Here is a 17,650-nt window from a genome sequence, read left to right as displayed (position 1 = left end):
ACTTTACATTTATGAAATCTTATTGTCCTATATCCTGTCGAAATTGTGTACTTATATTTTGGCATTGCACAAGGTCATGCTTTTCTCAGACTATTTATGACGTTTTTACACTAAATCTGTTGGATGTGTACTGATTGTAACTTAAGTATGGGAGAACATGATCTATTTATTAGTTGTTATAGGCTTTGAAATTTCTTTTAGTAACTGTGAGTACTCTTAGATCAGAACTTTGTCTCTTTTGTCTTCATGTTAGTTGTTTTTTGTGCTTCATGCTGATCTGATGAGTCAAGTCATTTCCAACTGATTTTTACAGCTTATTTTTATAATGTACTTTTTCACCATCGTCCCAGGTTAGGGGAGGGTTGACTGCACACAAACATGTTTAACCCTGACACATTTTATGTGTGTCTGTCCCAAGTCAGGAACATGAAATTCTGTGGTTGTGGTTGGTTTGTCATATTTGTTCTTCCTTTATTGAAATGTCATAAATCAGGTAGTGTTTTTTTTTTGTCTTAATTGTTTCACATTTTGTCAAATCAGGGCCTTTTATAGCTGACTATACAATATGAGATTTGCTAATTATTGAAGGACATACAGTGACCTACATGTGTATAGTTGCTTAAATCCATATCATTTGGATTCTGGTGGATAGTTGCCTCATGTTATATTAATCATTAAAAGCAATAATTGTGAATCTATTTGACTTTAATATCAACCATATCGACAGCATATATTAAAAATGTTTGTACTTCCTTGAACATTTAAATTCATAAACATCCACGTAATCAAGGAAAGTTGGTATCCCAAGAACAATAATGAATCCACAGGTCAATTGAGGTCGTCTAATCAATAAAAAATAGTTGTTTTGAGTATATTTTTTACAATGTCTTCAAAAGAATTTAAAAGTGTCAGGTATAAATATAAATAAAATGCTCCGCTGGGCACAGCTTGATACGACCGCAGAGGTCGAACCCTGAATAGTTGGGGCAAGTATGGACACAACATTAAAGCTTGATACAGCACTGAATTTGGATTGTGATTAAATAGTTGACACAGCATAGGTTTCTGACACAGAATGAATGTGGTCTAAGAACTTAAAAATTTTTAATTTACCTATCCAAACCATATCATTATTATTTGCTTTCATATATAAATCAGAAATAACCAATTTAAAATGAAATTTTAAAGAAGAAAAAAATCCCTCCCCCTAATTTTTTAAACCCCCTTATGATTAATCACCCCCAAACTCAATCCCAGCCTTCCCTTTGTGGTATGGTACCTTGCAGTACAATTTCAGAGAGATCCATACACTTGAACACAAGTAATTGTCTGGAAACTAGAAAAATGCTTGTTTTTAGGCCCCTTTTTGGCCCCAAATTCCTTAACATTTAGGGCAATTATCTCCAAACTAAAACTCAGCTTTCCCTTTGTGATATGGAACCTTGTAGTACAATTTCATAAAGATCCATACACTTACACACAAGTTATTATCATGAAACTAGAAAAATGCTTGTTTTTTGCCCCTTTTTTTGCCCCTAATTCCTAAAATTTTGAGGCAATTACCCCCAAAATCAATCCCAACATTCCCTTTGTGATATGGAACCTTGTGGTACAATGTCAGAGAGATCCATACACTTACACACAAGTTATGTCTGGAAGTTACAAAAATGCTTATTTTTGGCCCCTTATTCCTTAACTGTTGGTACAAATGTATCATAACCCCCAAAATCAATCCCAACCTTCCTTTTGTGGTATTGAACCTTATGGTAAAATTTCATAGAGATCCATTAACTTAAACTAAAGTTAGAGTGCGAAAACCAATGTGTCTTCGGACGACGACGATGACGTCATACCAATATACGACCGCAAAATTTGTTTGCGGTCGTATAAAAATTATGTTCTATCTAGATGTAAAACAGCAGTAGTGTCAGTTACTAAGAAGTGCACTTATCTTTACTTACTATTTTCATCAAATTCCTGTCTGGACTGAGCATCAACATCTTCTATGGAATAACCTAAAGCAATTTTTGCCAGTTTATTTTCCAACCTTCTTTTTTCTCTTAAAATATTCTGTAACTCTCTCTCCATTGTTTCTCTGAAAATCTTTAAAAAAAAAATATTTATAAAATTTTCAACAAGAGTGCACACGCTGAAATGTCTCGCCTTCTTTACTAACCATTGTTATTATGTTGATAGTCCTAAATAATTATATAATAAGCTTTACTACAACCATCACATAAACTTAACATGATCCAAGAAAATGAGGTCAAGATCAGATAAACCAAACTGGAAATACATGTATACATTACAATCATTCCATATACCAAATATGCTTTAAATATAGTTGACCTATTGCACATCTAAGAAACAAACTTAACCAGGAAAACTTAACATTGATCAATGAACCATGAACATGAAGCCAAGGTCAGATGAACCCTGCGAGACAGACATGTACACCTTACAATCATTACATGCTTTTAATATAGTTGACCTATTGCTAATAGTATCTAAGAAACAAATTTAACCAGGAAAACTTAAGATTGACCAATGAACCATGAAAGTTAGGTCATGGTCAAATGATAATTGCCAGACGGACATATGCACCTTACAATCATTCCATACAACAAATATAGTTGACCTATTGCTTATAGTATTAGAAAAACAGACCAAAAAACAAAAACTTAACATTGAGCAATGAACTGTAAAAATTAGGTCAAGGTCAAATAAAACAAGCTGGACTAATATGTACCAGGCATGGGGTAATGCAAATTTGTAATTGTAATGCATGGTAATGCATTACATTTTTCCAAGTAATTGCATGTAATGTGTAATTTAGCAATTTTAGCATTACATGTAATTGTAATGTAATGCATTACTTTAGCAAAAAGTTGTGTAATTTCATGCCTTACATGGCATTACATGGCATTACTTTTTTCTGATACTATATATATATCTTTTAACAGATTGTTTGATATGTAACAAAAGCAGAATATAAGATTTCTTGATTAACTAAAAAGTTATCATTTGAGTATCGATTTTCTATTTATTTTTTACACTTTACCCACTTGTACTTAATCATAAAGAATGGGATTATCATTCTCTTACTTAGTTTTTTATTTCAATTTATTTCATATATTTTCCTGCATAAAAAGATTGATATTTGAAAAGCATTACTGTAAAAGTTTTCCATTGTTGTCAAAAGATCAGAGAGTACCTTGTCATAATTAAATAACAGATAATTGAACATTGTCATAAAACACTAATTAGTTTGTTTTACAATCAACAACATTTGGTCATAAATTAAGTTCTGTGTTTGTTTTATAATTAGGAGATAATTTCTCAATAAATATTTTGATTGAAATTAAAAAAAACAAAAACAAATATATATTTATAAAAGAAAAGTTACCATTAAGTTAAAATGAAGATTAAACTTCATCTCGGTCACTTCTTTTTAGAGAAACACATATATGTATTATATATTGAAACTTTAAAATCAAAGATAGAAGAGGAACCAACTTTGATAAGGTTTGTGAAACAGTCAGGTAGTCCAAAATATCATTGGGATGATCCTAAGCAAAAGGAGGCTACAGATGCATTAATTCAGTATATTGCTGGTGATTTACTTCTGTTTGCTACAATTGATAGCCAAAACTTCAAGAACGTAAAAAATTGACCCAAAATTTAACATTCCAAGCAGAAAACATCTCTCGTCTAAACTTATTCATACTAAAGCCAATGATATGCTAGAATCTTTTGTGATTTCATGTTGTTTTTCAAAATGCTTGATTTTTCTTTTCACTTGATGATAAAATTTTAAAATGTAATGTGTAATTCAATGCATTACTTTGCAAAAGTAATTGTAATATAATGCATTACTTTGATAAATGCATGTAACTGTAATTGTAATTTAATGCATGGTTTTGTCAAAGTAATTGTAATGTAATGCATTACATTGCAATGTAATTCGCCCCATGCCTGCATAATATGTACATCATAAAATATTTTCATACACCAATAATAGTTGACCTATTGCTTACAGTATAAGAAAAACAGACCACAAACACAAAAACTTAACTTTAACCACTGAACCATGAAAATGAGGTCAAGGTCAGATGACACCTGCCAGTTGGACATGTACACATTACAATCATTCCATACACCAAATATAGTAGACCTATTGCTTGCAGTACCTAAGATATGGACTTGACCATGAATACTTAACCTTGTTCACTGATTGATGAAATGAGGTCGAGGTCAAGTGAAAACTGTCTGACAGGCATGAGGACCTTGCAAGGTATACACATACCAAATATACTTATCCTATTACTCATAATAAGAGAGAAATTAAGAATACTAAAAATCTTAACTCTTTTTTCAAGTAGTCACTGAACCATGAAAATGAGGTCAAGGACAATGGACATACATGTATGACAGACAGAAACTTCATAACATAAGGCATCTATATACAAAGTATGAAGGATCCAGGTCTTCTACCTTCTGAAATATTAAGTTTTTAAGAAGTTTGTTAACGCCGCCGCCGCCGGATCATTATCCCTATGTCGAGCTTTCTGCGACAGAAGTCGCAGGCTCGACAAAAATGAAATGTAATTTTTTTAAGACTTTCAGTTTTCTTTTTTGCCAAATGTAAGTTATTTAAGGTATATACCTACTCCGGCTTTCTCCAGCAAAATTAAGATATCAGGCCATGACTGACCACAAGGGTAGGGTTAGGCTTACCAATTTATTTTTGTTGGTAACTTTTTTTGCATTTTACCCTTTTAAGCTTCTGGACAAATTATAAATATTTGACCATCAAACTGATTATGGTTCGATTACCATAATCTTTGATTTTTTTCTATTCTTTATGTTTGCTATATTTCAAGCACTTGTTTTACAAGAAACATCAAATTTGGTAATTTATACATGAACATGATAAAATATCAAAATGTCATTGATTATTCATAAGGGTCTAGAAAGGGGTCCTTCATTTCTGTATTATTTGTTTTTAATGTTATTTTTCTCTATTCCTTATATTTTTTGCCCATTTCCTCTATTCTTTATATTTTTGCACCCCATTATTCTTTATTCTATTTTTTTTTGCCTATTTTTCTCATTTCTTTATTTTTTAGCCCTTTATTCTCCACATTTTGCCCATCATTCTCTTATATTCTGTAAACCCCCATTCATCTTTCATTGCTGTTTCATGATTCAAGACACTTAAATTATGGCTTTTCAAAATCTATCTGAAAAAAAAGTAATTACTCATTGTGGGGTAATATAGAAAAAGTGATGACCCCTTATACAGATATATTTTCTGAAAAAACAGAAACAAATTGAACAAATATAATATTATGATTCAATCAACCATTTCAAAAAAACTCTCTAAAAAGGCATTAGGCCAAACATAAAATTTAAATTGTTTGATATTGCCTACCTACCCACCTAAAAAGCAGCCTACCAAAAAAAATTCAAATTTTTTTTTCAAGTTTGTTCATGCTCTTACGTCATTTTCTTCTCTAAAACATGTAACTTATGTTGTTGGCCCAAAAAAAAAATCCTACCTGCCTTCCCAACATACAAGGCATGGGTAGGCAACATCAAACAAAGAATTTGTTACAGGTGGCCTTACTTTAAAATTTCTCTGCAGTTTTCCTCGTTCATCTTCAAAAGTAGCAGCTCTGATCAGCGCATGTTGTTCTGCTTCAAGTGACATATCTCTCTCGCCCCGGAGGTTAGTACAAGTTTTCTGTAGTACTACTAATTCTGCCTTCAGTTTCTTATTTTCTCTAATTAGTTGCTGTTCTTTCCTACTCATGTTTGCCATTTCATTGTCTTTATTGATTCTGAAATATATACTTGGCAATGACTGACACTTTTTGTGAAAATACCTCATCAGTTATTTAAAAAAGTATAACAAAAAACCCAAACTCCAAGGTAAATTCAAAAAGGGGAAGTCCATAAAAACTGACAAAATCAAACGTTATCAACCAAAGGAACGAGTGAAAAACAACTATCATATTCCTGACTTGGTACAGGCATTTTCCAAAGAAAATTGTAGGTTAAGCCTGGTTGTATAGCTCTCTAAACCTCCAAGTTGTAGGACAGTTGTTTATAGTTCTGTTATATTGACAAAGTTATTAAACTGGTCCCAATCCTTTTATTTAGACGTTATTTTTTTAACATGATGGATGTTTGATGAAAATATGTTTAACAGTATACTTCCTGTAATGAGTGACAATTTATATGTTATTGTTACAGTAACAAATCTTTAATTGTCAATTCTTTCTGATGATTCTTAAATGGAAATATTGAATACCTGTACATCTCAAACTCTTTTCTTATCCTCTCTACTTCTGTGTTCTCTATCTCTACAGAAAGAGCTGAACTAAGACTTCCTCCCTTTGGCCCTTTACGACTGGATCCACTTTTAAGACCAAGTCGTCCTCTTGGTCTAATTTCTATCGGTATTCTTTTGATGACACCTCTACTACTGCCATCCAGGTCTTTTCCAAGGATATCATCATCCTCTGGATTATGTAGAAATGACCCCCCAGTTCCCATGGTAACAAAGTTTAGCTGAATCACATGTCACCTTGGAATACTTTGTAGAAGCTAAAAAAAATTAAAAACAAATACATTTTACAGTAAATGAAATTGGTTTTATTTCTTTGTGGATTCATTTATTTTTATGGATTCCAATTTTGTGGATTGAGGAAAAAAAGCATTTTGGTGGATGTTTTTTTTGTTCCTCATACAAGCATATCGAAAATTTGTACTTTGTTAGATTTTAAATTCATGGTTTACTTATATTCATTAAATCCATGAAAATTGGTTTCAAAAGAATAATAACAAATTCACAGTTCTAATCAAATTAAATACAAAAACAATGATCAGTTGGTCAATTATGAAAGTTAGACATTTTTGCTGGTTATGATGATGAAACTTTGAGTTCCATAAAAGTTATGATCTGTGCATCCACATCAATTTGTTTATTTATATACAGATCTAAACGTCACAATTTTCTAGTCGTCAAATTTACTGGAAACAATAAGAAATTTACTTGCGAATTAGAAACAGTTTACCTGGCAGTATCACACATTTGGCGATTACTAGTCAGAAACTTTTATCATGTTTATGGCATTTATTTCATAACATTCTCTATTCTACATATATAAATCATGTATACATGTATGTTGTGTACAAGTTATCATTTTGTACAAATTACAATTTGTACAAACTGACAAAGTCAAAATACAAATTATAATTTGTACAATTGTTTTGTACAAAATATGATTTGTACAAAATTATAACTTGTACACAGCATACATACTTCTCAATATAGAGATAAAAACATTTCAAGGCAAGAGAAAATATACGCAAGAGTAACAAGAGGCTCTCAAGAGCCTGAATCGCTCACCTGTATTTCAGAGGAGAAGATTTTTAAATGTTAGCAAACTTGATGAGCAAATTGTGTAAAATTGTCTTTAAAGGGCAATAACTCCTTAAGGGGTCAATTGACAATTATGGTCATATAAACTTTTTTGTAGATCTTACTTTGCTGAACATTATTGCTGCTTACAGTTTATATATATCTATAATAATATTCAAAAGAATAACAAAAAACTGCAAAATTTTGTTAAAACTACCAATTCGGTGGCAGCAACCCAACAATGGCTTGTTCGATTCGTCTGAAAATTTCAAGGCCAATAGATCTTGACCAATTAAACAATTTTACCCCTGTCACATTTGCTCTAAAAGATTTATTTTTTGAGATATAAGCCAAAAACTGCATTTGACCCTTATGTTCTATTTTTAGCCATGTCGGCCATGTTTGTCGATGGATACAAACTTCGGATACAATTTATAAACAAGATACCCTAAGGAACATTTAGTTAAAGTCTGAAGGTAATTGGCCCAGTAGTTTCAGAGGAGAAGATTTTTAAATGTTAGCAAACTTGATGAACAAATTGTGTAAAATTGTCTTTAAAGGGCAATAACTCCTTCAGGGGTCAATTGACAATTATGATCATATAAACTTTTTTGTAGATCTTACTTTGCTGAACATTATTGCTGCTTACAGTTTATATATATCTATAATAATATTCAAAATAATAACAAAAAACTGCAAAATTTTGTTAAAACTACCAATTCGGTGGCAGCAACCCAACAAAAGGTTATTCGATTCGTCTGAAAATTTCAGAATTGATAGATCTTGACCAATTGAACAATTTTACCCCATGTCAGATTTGCTCTAAACATGCTAAAAGCTTTAGTTTTTGAGATATAAGCCAAAAACTGCATTTGACCCCTATGTTCTATTTTTAGCCATTGCGGCCATGTTTGTCGATGGATCAAAACTTCCGATACAATTTATAAACTAGATACCCTTAGGAAGATTTAGTTAAAGTTTGAAGGTATTTGGCCCAGTAGTTTCAGAGGAGAAGATTTTTGAAATAGTTTACGACAACAGACAACGGACGACGACGGACGCCAAGTGATGGCATAAGCTAACATGAGGCCCTTCAGGCCCCGGTGAGCTAAAAAAGGCATATTAAAACTCTGCATTATGATCAATTCAAATCCAAAATGAGCAAGAAATTATTGAAAAGAGATTCCGATATTGATTTACAATTTGGTTTATACACGTTCGAAGTCTTTTAAATCTTCTGTAGGTTTTCACAACTCCATTTAACTTTATTTCTTTGGCATAATCATTCAACATTAAAAGCAGTGTGTATTGGCCAATTCAAATAATTATTTAATGTTTTAAATTGTAGCAAACGAAAAATCCTGAATTATACATTTTTTCACCTATTTCTGCTGAAATTTCTATAGTGTTGAAATATTCTAAATATTGACATTTTTTATAATTAAGCTCCCTTGTTGACCAGCAAGAAAATATAAAGGGAGCTGTGTGTGCAGGATTAATCTGACTTTTATCTTAATGTACATGTATCATTTAAATGGGTACACTTTCATAAACGAGGTTCATTTGAACTGTGGTCGATAGTTGTCTCATTGGAAATCATACCATATCTCCTTATTTTTATATTGTAAATATCCAACATGTGATTTGTAGCCAATTATCACTCAGCTGAATTTCCTATGATACGGTTAATCACCTGTTGTGTTTTGTCACTTGTCACTTCACTTTTACAAATAACATGAATAAAATCAATAAAAAAAAAAACAAAGGCGTTAATTTTTTCAGACAGTGGGTAGTGAAGAGGTGCTAAACAAAGCAGGGCGACCCAAAGTAATTATTACTATTCTAAATAATCCTAAGGAAAACACTCATAGGGTAGGTAAAATGATTTTTTTTTTAACTTGGGATGTATATGTAAAATGTTAGTGTCGAATCTTGAACAGTGAACATCTAAGTGGACTACATTCTTGTTGATTGCACCCTTCCAAGAAGTCCTAATAATTAGTATTATTATACTTCACGTTAAAATGCCAGCTTTTGGTTGGCTAATAAGAGGGAGACAATTTACTCTATCCCATGGCTCAGCGGGAGATAATTTTTTGCATGTCACCCTCTCGTGCAGACCAATCAAAAATTGATAATTTAATGGACAATGAATTAAATTAACCCCATAGTTTTCAAAGTTTAAAGATAATGCTCTAGTTCTACGTTTTGGTCTTAGAAATTTTTTCATAGACTTACCAAAAAAAAAATATATATCTTGCTTCACTTTTGTTGTTTTTCTAATAACTGAAACGTTGTTATCATGGTTATGTACATGACGTCATAGTTCAGTACTTTCAGTATAATAAATTAAATAACACGTAGCTGAGAGGATGATAGAGCAGATTGGTACCCCTCGAAAAACATTGTCAATCTTTGCTTCGCCTCGGTTGACAATGTTTTCTCAGGGTAACAATCTGCTCTATCACCCTCTCAGCTATGTGTTATTTATATAATGTCTGGGAAGAATAAATTAATTTCAAACGTCAAAAATCAATAAAACCAAAAATCAATATAAAAATCAATATACATGTACTAATGAACTCAAAATCGTTAATTCTTGCACATTATGACACTCTGCCATGTTGTAAGTCGTACAATTTCCTACAAATTTGTATATCTGATTACGAAAAACGAGGACGTACGTTTTGAATTTATTCAGTTTGTGTATGTAATAAACATGATAAAATGAGTCGAGAGCTGTTTGTGTACGTAATAAAATGAGTCTAGAGCTTATATTCAACATACGTCTATTACCTCAGCACTAGGTCATAAATAATCTGTGTATTTCAAAAGTGTTGGAAATTAATTTTGGAGTAACTCCCCCTGTTTTAGCTTATTACAAATGTGTAATCCTAAAAATATTTTCTATCATTGAAAATAGGAATAAAATACACATTGAATACAGAATCATATAAGAATGTTACCTTAAGGGTCAAAACTTTCTTTGATTCATACAAAAAAAAGTATATTGCAAATTACTTTTGATAATCATACTTTTATTAATGCACTGACACATAATGATTATAAATAGGTAGTCTCTGTTTCTACAATTACCGACCGTGCATGGGTAGTCAAGGTCTTTAAAACCACCCTTGTCGTACAATTATTGTAGAATTTAAACTGTAGAATTTCTTTAACCAATAAAGACAATGAATCCGCACCAGAAAAGAGAGTGTGGCGTAGTTCGATATGTGGAACGAGTGCGGAAATATAAAAACAAGGTGTACACACAAATGAAAAGGAATTTCAACATGAAGATATAGAGGAAATAAAAACAATCGCACCTAAATCAATAATTACTGGGAAGGATCCGTATAACGTTAGCCACTATCAGAAAATAGTTTATAACAGACGATCTGTATTGGGAAAAATTAAAAAGAAAGAGACGATAGTTATTTGCAACAGAACAAAACAGGATATTCGACATGTAAATCTCGATCCAAACAAATCGGAGTATGAAGATACAATGTTTTATATTAATAGATTTAGAGATGTGACAAAAACGGACGATGAAGACATTAATTGTTACGTTTTTAATGTTCCAAAATTAGAAAGATACGCGGAAAGTAACAAACTTTGTCCGTGGTGTTTTGTGGAATGAACAGTTATGCTAAAAAACAAGACCTGTTTCATGCGTGAATTAATTCTTTAATAGTTTTTTATGATGTATCATAATTTGGGTTTGGAAACCAACCATTTTTCGTTAAAACATAGATTAAATAGAACATTTGGGTATGTTAACATTTTGTTTAGTTCACAAACATAGATATAAGAAGATGTGGTATGAGTGCCAATGAGACAACTCTCCATACATGTATAGATGGAGTTTAGTATGGCGTTCATTATCACTGAACTAGTATATATATTTGTTTAGGGGCCAGCTGAAGGACGCCTCCGGGTGCGGGAATTTCTCGCTGCATTGAAGACCTGTTGGTGACCTTCTGCTGTTGTCTGTTCTATGGTCGGGTTGTTGTCTCTTTGACACATTCCCCATTTCCATTCTCAATTTTATTATGTATGTGGTGTTCCATGATTGGTAGACATTCAAAAGAAAAATAAATAGACTGTTCCCTTATCTGTAACATCATACTATTATCTTAAAACCTGTCAAGTCACATGCAACTTAGGTCGTTCAAAACAAATCCATGTTTATGATGTTAACTGTTTTGACGTTTCATGAAAGTCTAAAAGTTGGACCGGTTACGGACATAACACCTGTACTTTTTTTTAAGACAATAAATTATTCGCTGTCCGTGTTGATCTTTTGGTTTATCATCGTTGGGGTGTTGTATAATTGGATATTTCTCATTTATAATCCTTTGCAAACCAATGTTAAAGATAACACATGGTCAATTGACGATAAAAGTCCAAGTAAAGAGGTAAAGACCCCCGAAGAATGTTGATTGCACTGGAATCTACTATATCAAGGTGCTACTGAAGCTTGAAGTAATAACAATAATCTTCATCATTCTAAACATTTTACAGACACAGTCGTGTCACCAACAACACATTTTGCCGAATGTTCAACGTGTTATGTAGAAGAAGTGTGTCGTCTGGTTTTTATCGTTTTGTTCGAGGTAAATACTTTAGATGTTGTGTCCAGATTTTAACAGTACAAATGATAATGTCTATTTCATAGATTATTAATCAGTCAGTATTTTTTTATTTTACCTTCCTCAGAGACAGATATAATATACTAGTAGTATATATATATATATGTCGCTGCCTTCCTGATCAAAACTTTTAAAAGCCCTCAAAATTAACAGGATATACATAAATACCTGAATACTTGAGGACTATATGACCAAAAAGAGACCTAAAAAGAATAGCCAAATTCTCAGTAGGTCAATTTTTCCAGAGGTATTTGGTACTTGAATACCTCGAAAGGAATCTGGGTCCATTCGCCCAAAATCATGTTCGCTCCCATTAACGTTTGCCCCCTTTGACGTTCACACCCCGGGTCTTTTCGCACCCTACATGTTTGCACCCTTTTTTTTATTGGTTATGTGTCAAATAATTTTTCAATCGTTTTTTGGTTAGTGTATACACCTTATCGCTATTTAGTCCAATCTGGAAAAAAACAGTCATTTAGCAACAACCATAAAAATCCTATCTCTCGTATCAAACATAAACCTGAGACTACTTTAACACAGTGTTATAGTAGTCTCAGCATAAACTAAAAGAACTATCCAAGGAATTTGTTTTTGTACCGGCTGATAAAGCTGCTAATAATATCATTATAGTTTGACGTAAATTTTACATTGAAATTCTACAAAAGGAAATCACGAATTCACCAAAATTCCAACTGACTTCATTTTCAGAAAACGATATCTGTAACAAGCAAACTATTAGCTACTTCTTTACAAGCAGAACCAAATACAATGAAAGTCCAAACTATGTACTGGCTTCCGAAGCTACACAAATTACCTTACAAATATAGATTTATTTCGTCTTCAAGTCATTGTTCCACTACTAAATTGTCTATTCTACTTACTAGTACACTTGGTACATTCAAAAACCTGATAATAAATTGTTCAAATAAGGCCTTTGAAAATAGTGGAATTAACTACTTTTGGAGTGTCAAAAACTCGTTGGAAGTACTTGATAAATTGCATGCATATATTGGTGATTTTGAATCTGTTCAAAGTTTTGATTTTTCTACCTTATATACCACCTTGCCTCATATTCTTATTAAGAAAAAATTCACACACCTAATTAAATGGGCATTTAAAAAGTCGGAATGCGAATACGTATGTTCAAACTCTTTTAGGTCATTTTTTAGTAACAACAAACAAAAGAGCTATGTCAATTGGACATGCTTTGATACTATATCTGCCCTTGAATTTTTACTTGATAACATTTTTGTTCGCTTTGGAGATTCCGTATACCGTCAAGTTATCGGAATTCCAATGGGGACTAACTGTGCACCACTTATTGCGGACCTGTTTTTTGTATTGTTATGAGTTACAATTTATGACTAAAATTAGCAAAGACCCATCGAAACAACATCTGATACAAAAATTTAACAATACTTTTAGATATTTGGATGATATATTAGCTCTCAATAATGATAACTTCAGTATGTATACTAAAGAAATTAATCCTGTTGAACTTACTTTAAATAAAGCTAATACTAACAATGACCACTGTCCTTTCCTCGATCTTGATATCTATATCATTAACGGGAAGCGTAATACAAAAATTTATGATAAAAGAGATGATTTTTCATTTCCTGTCGTTAATTATCCATTTTTAGATGGTGATGTTCCCTTGTCACCATCTTATGGTGTTTATATATCTCAACTTGTAGGATTCGCTCGAGTATGTAACAACGTATTAGATTTTAGCGAGAGAAATTTATATATTACTGAAAAATTATTACACCAGGGTTTCGATATCATAAACTAGTCAAAACATTTACTAAATTTTATCATCGGTATAAGGACATCATTCGTAAATATAACTCAACATGCAGACATCTTATACATTCGGGTATTTCACATCCAATCTTTTATGGTAATATTCTTTACAAAGCACAAAAATGTCAGTATTCACCTCAAAAGCTAAGAAAACCTTTAAACAGACTTATTAAGAAGGGATATAGTTACGATACTGTTGTCAGGTCATTAAAAATTGCATATTTTGGCTTTAATATTGATTCACTTATAGGGTCTTTGCATCGGAATTAAACATATTTATTCTAAAACCAGTTGTTGGCATGACACGGGTTATGCTCTTCTCATATATTTTATGACGGTATAATACTTAACCCCTAACAGGAGGGATTGTGCCTGATATTCATATGATGAAGACATAATCTTTCAATCAGTTTAATTGAGGTCTGGAGCTGGCATGTCAGTAACTGCTAGTAGTCTGTTGTTATTTATGTATTATTGTCATTTTGTTTATTTTCTTTTGTTTCCTATTCTGACATCGGACTCGGACTTCTCTTAAACGGCGTTTTACTGTGCGTACTGTTGTACGTTTGTTTTTTCTACATTGGCTAGAGGTATAGGGGGAGGGTTGAGATCTCAAAAAACATGTTTAACCCCGCCGCATTTTTGCGCCTGTCCCAAGTCAGGAGCCTCTAGCCTTTGTTAGTCTTGAATCATTTTTATACGACCGCAAAAATTAAAAATTTTTTGGTCGTATATTGGTATGACGTTGGCGTCGTCGTCGTCGTCGTCCGGCGTCGTCGTCGTCGTCCGAATACACAATGGTTTTCGCACTCTAACTTTAGTTTAAGTGAATGGATCTCTATGAAATTTTACCATAAGGTTCAATACCACAATAGGAAGGTGGGGATTGATTTTGGGGGTTATGGTACCAACAGTTAAATAATTAGGGGCCAAAAAGGGGCCGAAAATAAGCATTTTTGTAACTTCCAGACATAACTTGTGTGTTATTGTATGGATCTCTTTGACATTGTACTACAAGATTCCATATCACAAAGGGTCGATGATGGGATTGATTTTGGGGTTAATTTCCTCGAAATTTTAGGAATAAGGGGCCAAAAGGGGGCAAAAAACAAGCATTTTTCTAGTTTCATGACAATAACTTGTGTGTAAGTGTATGGATCTTTCTGAAATTTTACTACAAGGTTCCATTTCGCAAAGGGAAAGCTGGAATTGAGTTTTGTGGTAATTGCCCAAAACGTTTAGTAATAAGGGGCCTAAAAAGGGGTGAAAAATAAGCATTTTTTAGTTTCTAGACAATAACTTGTGTTCAAGTGTATGGATCTCTCTAAAATTGTATTACAAGGTACCATACCACAAAGGCAAGGCTGTTATTGAGCTTGGTTTTGGGGGGAAGGGGGGGTGATGAATCATAGGGGGGGGGGGGGGGTCAAAAAAGGGGTAATTATTTTTTTTTGTTTAAGGAATAAGGGGAAAAAAGGTTAAAAAACTAGGGTTTCCATTTTAATAGACAAATAATTGAGTAAAGAACATTATTTAAAAGCAGTGTAAGGTTGGTAATTCAAACTCATTTAAATATCTCACCTGCACTATGTTTGAATTATGTAAATTGGAAATTTGCCAATTATTTTAGTATAATAAACTTCATTGGAAATTTGCCAATATAAAATTTTGCTGATGAAGGTTTTTTGTTTACCTTTAGTCTGACTATGATGTCATTTTCTATTTTAATAGCCTTATGATGTAGTTAAATTTTTTTTAATACTTTTATGATGTATTTTAATGCGCTTTTATGGTTGCAAATTTATTGTTTTAATATAATAAACTCCATTGGAAATTTACCAATAGTTTGTTTATTTTTAGCTATGACTATGATGTCATTTTCTATTTAATTTTAAGGTTACAAATTAATTTCAGTTTTAAATATTATTGTAAAATGTTTGCCCAAAACATTTATTAATAAGTGGCCAAAAAAGGGGGCAAAAATAAGCATTTTTTTAGTTTCCAGACATTAACTTGTGTTCAAGTGTATGGATTTCTCTGAAATTGTACTTAAAGGTACCATACCACAAAGGGAAGTGGGTCAAAAAATTTTTGGGGGGGGGATTTTTTTTCCTTTTTTTTTTCTTTAAAATTTTCCATTTTAAGTTGGTTAATTCTGATCACAAAGAGAAAGTTGGAATTGAGTTTGGGGGATAATTGCTCAAATGTTTAGGAATAAGGGGCTAAAAAAGGGGTTAAAAATAAGCATTTTTTTTTTAGTTTCCAACAATTAATTGTGTTTAAGTAATTGGATCTCTGTGAAATTGTACTGCAAGGTACCATACCACAAACTGAAGGCTGGGATTGAGTTTGGGGGGGGCGTGATGTGTGAAAATTTTCCACTTAAAGTTGGTTAATTATTTCTGATTTAGATATAAAATCAAATAATAATGATGTGGTTTGATTTTATCAAAAACTTAAATTGAAGTTATGTATATTGTAAATTTAGGTTACATTGGAATTTAAGAATTGGCTTTGGGGTAGGGTTATGGCTCAAACCTTTAAATAATAAGGGAAAAAAAGGTGAAAAAACAAGGGTTTCCAGGTTAATAGACAAATAAGTACAAAACATTATTTAAAAGCAGTGTAAGGTTGGTAATTCAAACTCATTTAAATATCTCACTTACACTGCTTTTAAATTATGTTAATTGGAAATTTGCCAATAACTTTATTGTTATTAAATGCATTGGAAAGTTGCCAACAATTTTAGTATAATAAACTTCATTGGAAATTTGCCAACAATTTTAGTATAATAAACTTCATTGGAAATTTGCCAATATAAAATTTTGCTGATGAAGGTTTTTTGTTTACCTTTAGCCTTGACTATGAAGTCATTTTCTATTTTTATAGCCTTATGATGTAGTTGAATTATTTAATACTTTTATGATGTGTTTAAATGGGGTTTTATGGTTGCAAATTTATTGTTTTAGTTTAATAAACTCCATTTAAAATTTGGTAATAAAAAAAATTTTTGTTTATTTTTAGCTATGATTATGATGTCATTTTCTATTTTACTTTTATGGTTGCAAAGAAATTTTTATTTTTAGATATTACTGTTAAATGATGCTGATTAAGGTTTTTGCTATGTTTAGCCATGACTATGATGTCATTTTCTATTTTAATATCTGTCATGATGTATTTAAATGGGCTTTTATGGTTACAAAGGAATTTTATTTTTAGATATTACTGTAAAATGTTGCTGATTAAGGATTTTGTTTATTTTTAGCCATGACTATGATGTCATTTTCTATTTTAATACCTTTATTATGTAATTTCAATTTTTAGATATTACTGTTAAATGATGCTGATTGAGGGTTTGAATGCTGGGATTGATTTTGGGGGTAATTGCCTCCAAATTTTAGGAATTAGGGGGCAAAAAACAAGCATTTTTCTAGTTTCATGACAATAACTTGTGTGTAAGTGTATGGATATTTATGAAATTGTACTACAAGGTTCCATATCACAAAGGGATAGCTGGAATTGAGTTTGGGGGTACTTGCCCAAAACGTTTAGGAATAAGGGGCCAAAAATAAGCATTTTTCTAGTTTCCAGACAATAACTTGTGTTCAAGTGTATGGATCTCTCTGAAATTGTACTGCAAGGTACCATACCACAAAGGGAAGGCTGGGATTGTTTTTGGGGGTAATTGTCTCAAAATGTTAGGAATTAGGGGCCATAAAGGGGCAAAAAAACAAGCATTTTTCTAGTTTCAGGACAATAA

At 31.9% G+C, this 17,650-nt stretch overlaps 2 protein-coding genes across 2 annotated transcripts in view; one reads left to right on the top strand and one right to left on the bottom strand.

Annotated features, from left to right (window-relative positions):
- Nucleotides 1-11,719, bottom strand: part of LOC127718411 (nephrocystin-3-like) — a 49,651-nt gene extending 37,932 nt beyond the window's left edge. Inside the window, exons 1-4 of the mRNA XM_052224424.1 lie at nucleotides 11,576-11,719; nucleotides 6,317-6,612; nucleotides 5,630-5,843; nucleotides 1,962-2,103 (exon numbers count right to left, since the gene is read on the bottom strand). Of these exons, the coding sequence (XP_052080384.1) occupies nucleotides 1,962-2,103; nucleotides 5,630-5,843; nucleotides 6,317-6,561 (601 nt within the window). The 5' untranslated portion in view covers nucleotides 6,562-6,612; nucleotides 11,576-11,719. The remainder of the gene's footprint in view (nucleotides 1-1,961; nucleotides 2,104-5,629; nucleotides 5,844-6,316; nucleotides 6,613-11,575) is intronic.
- Nucleotides 11,720-11,955: 236 nt separating this feature from the next.
- Nucleotides 11,956-17,650, top strand: part of LOC127718414 (guanylate kinase-like) — a 37,364-nt gene continuing 31,669 nt past the window's right edge. The window contains exon 1 of the mRNA XM_052224429.1: nucleotides 11,956-12,048. Within this exon, the coding sequence (XP_052080389.1) occupies nucleotides 11,991-12,048 (58 nt within the window). The 5' untranslated portion in view covers nucleotides 11,956-11,990. The remainder of the gene's footprint in view (nucleotides 12,049-17,650) is intronic.

Source organism: Mytilus californianus, unplaced genomic scaffold, assembly GCF_021869535.1.
Source record: "Mytilus californianus isolate M0D057914Y unplaced genomic scaffold, xbMytCali1.0.p SCAF_10, whole genome shotgun sequence".
NCBI classification, from domain to species: domain Eukaryota; kingdom Metazoa; phylum Mollusca; class Bivalvia; order Mytilida; family Mytilidae; genus Mytilus; species Mytilus californianus.
This window is presented reverse-complemented; position numbering and strand designations above follow the sequence as displayed.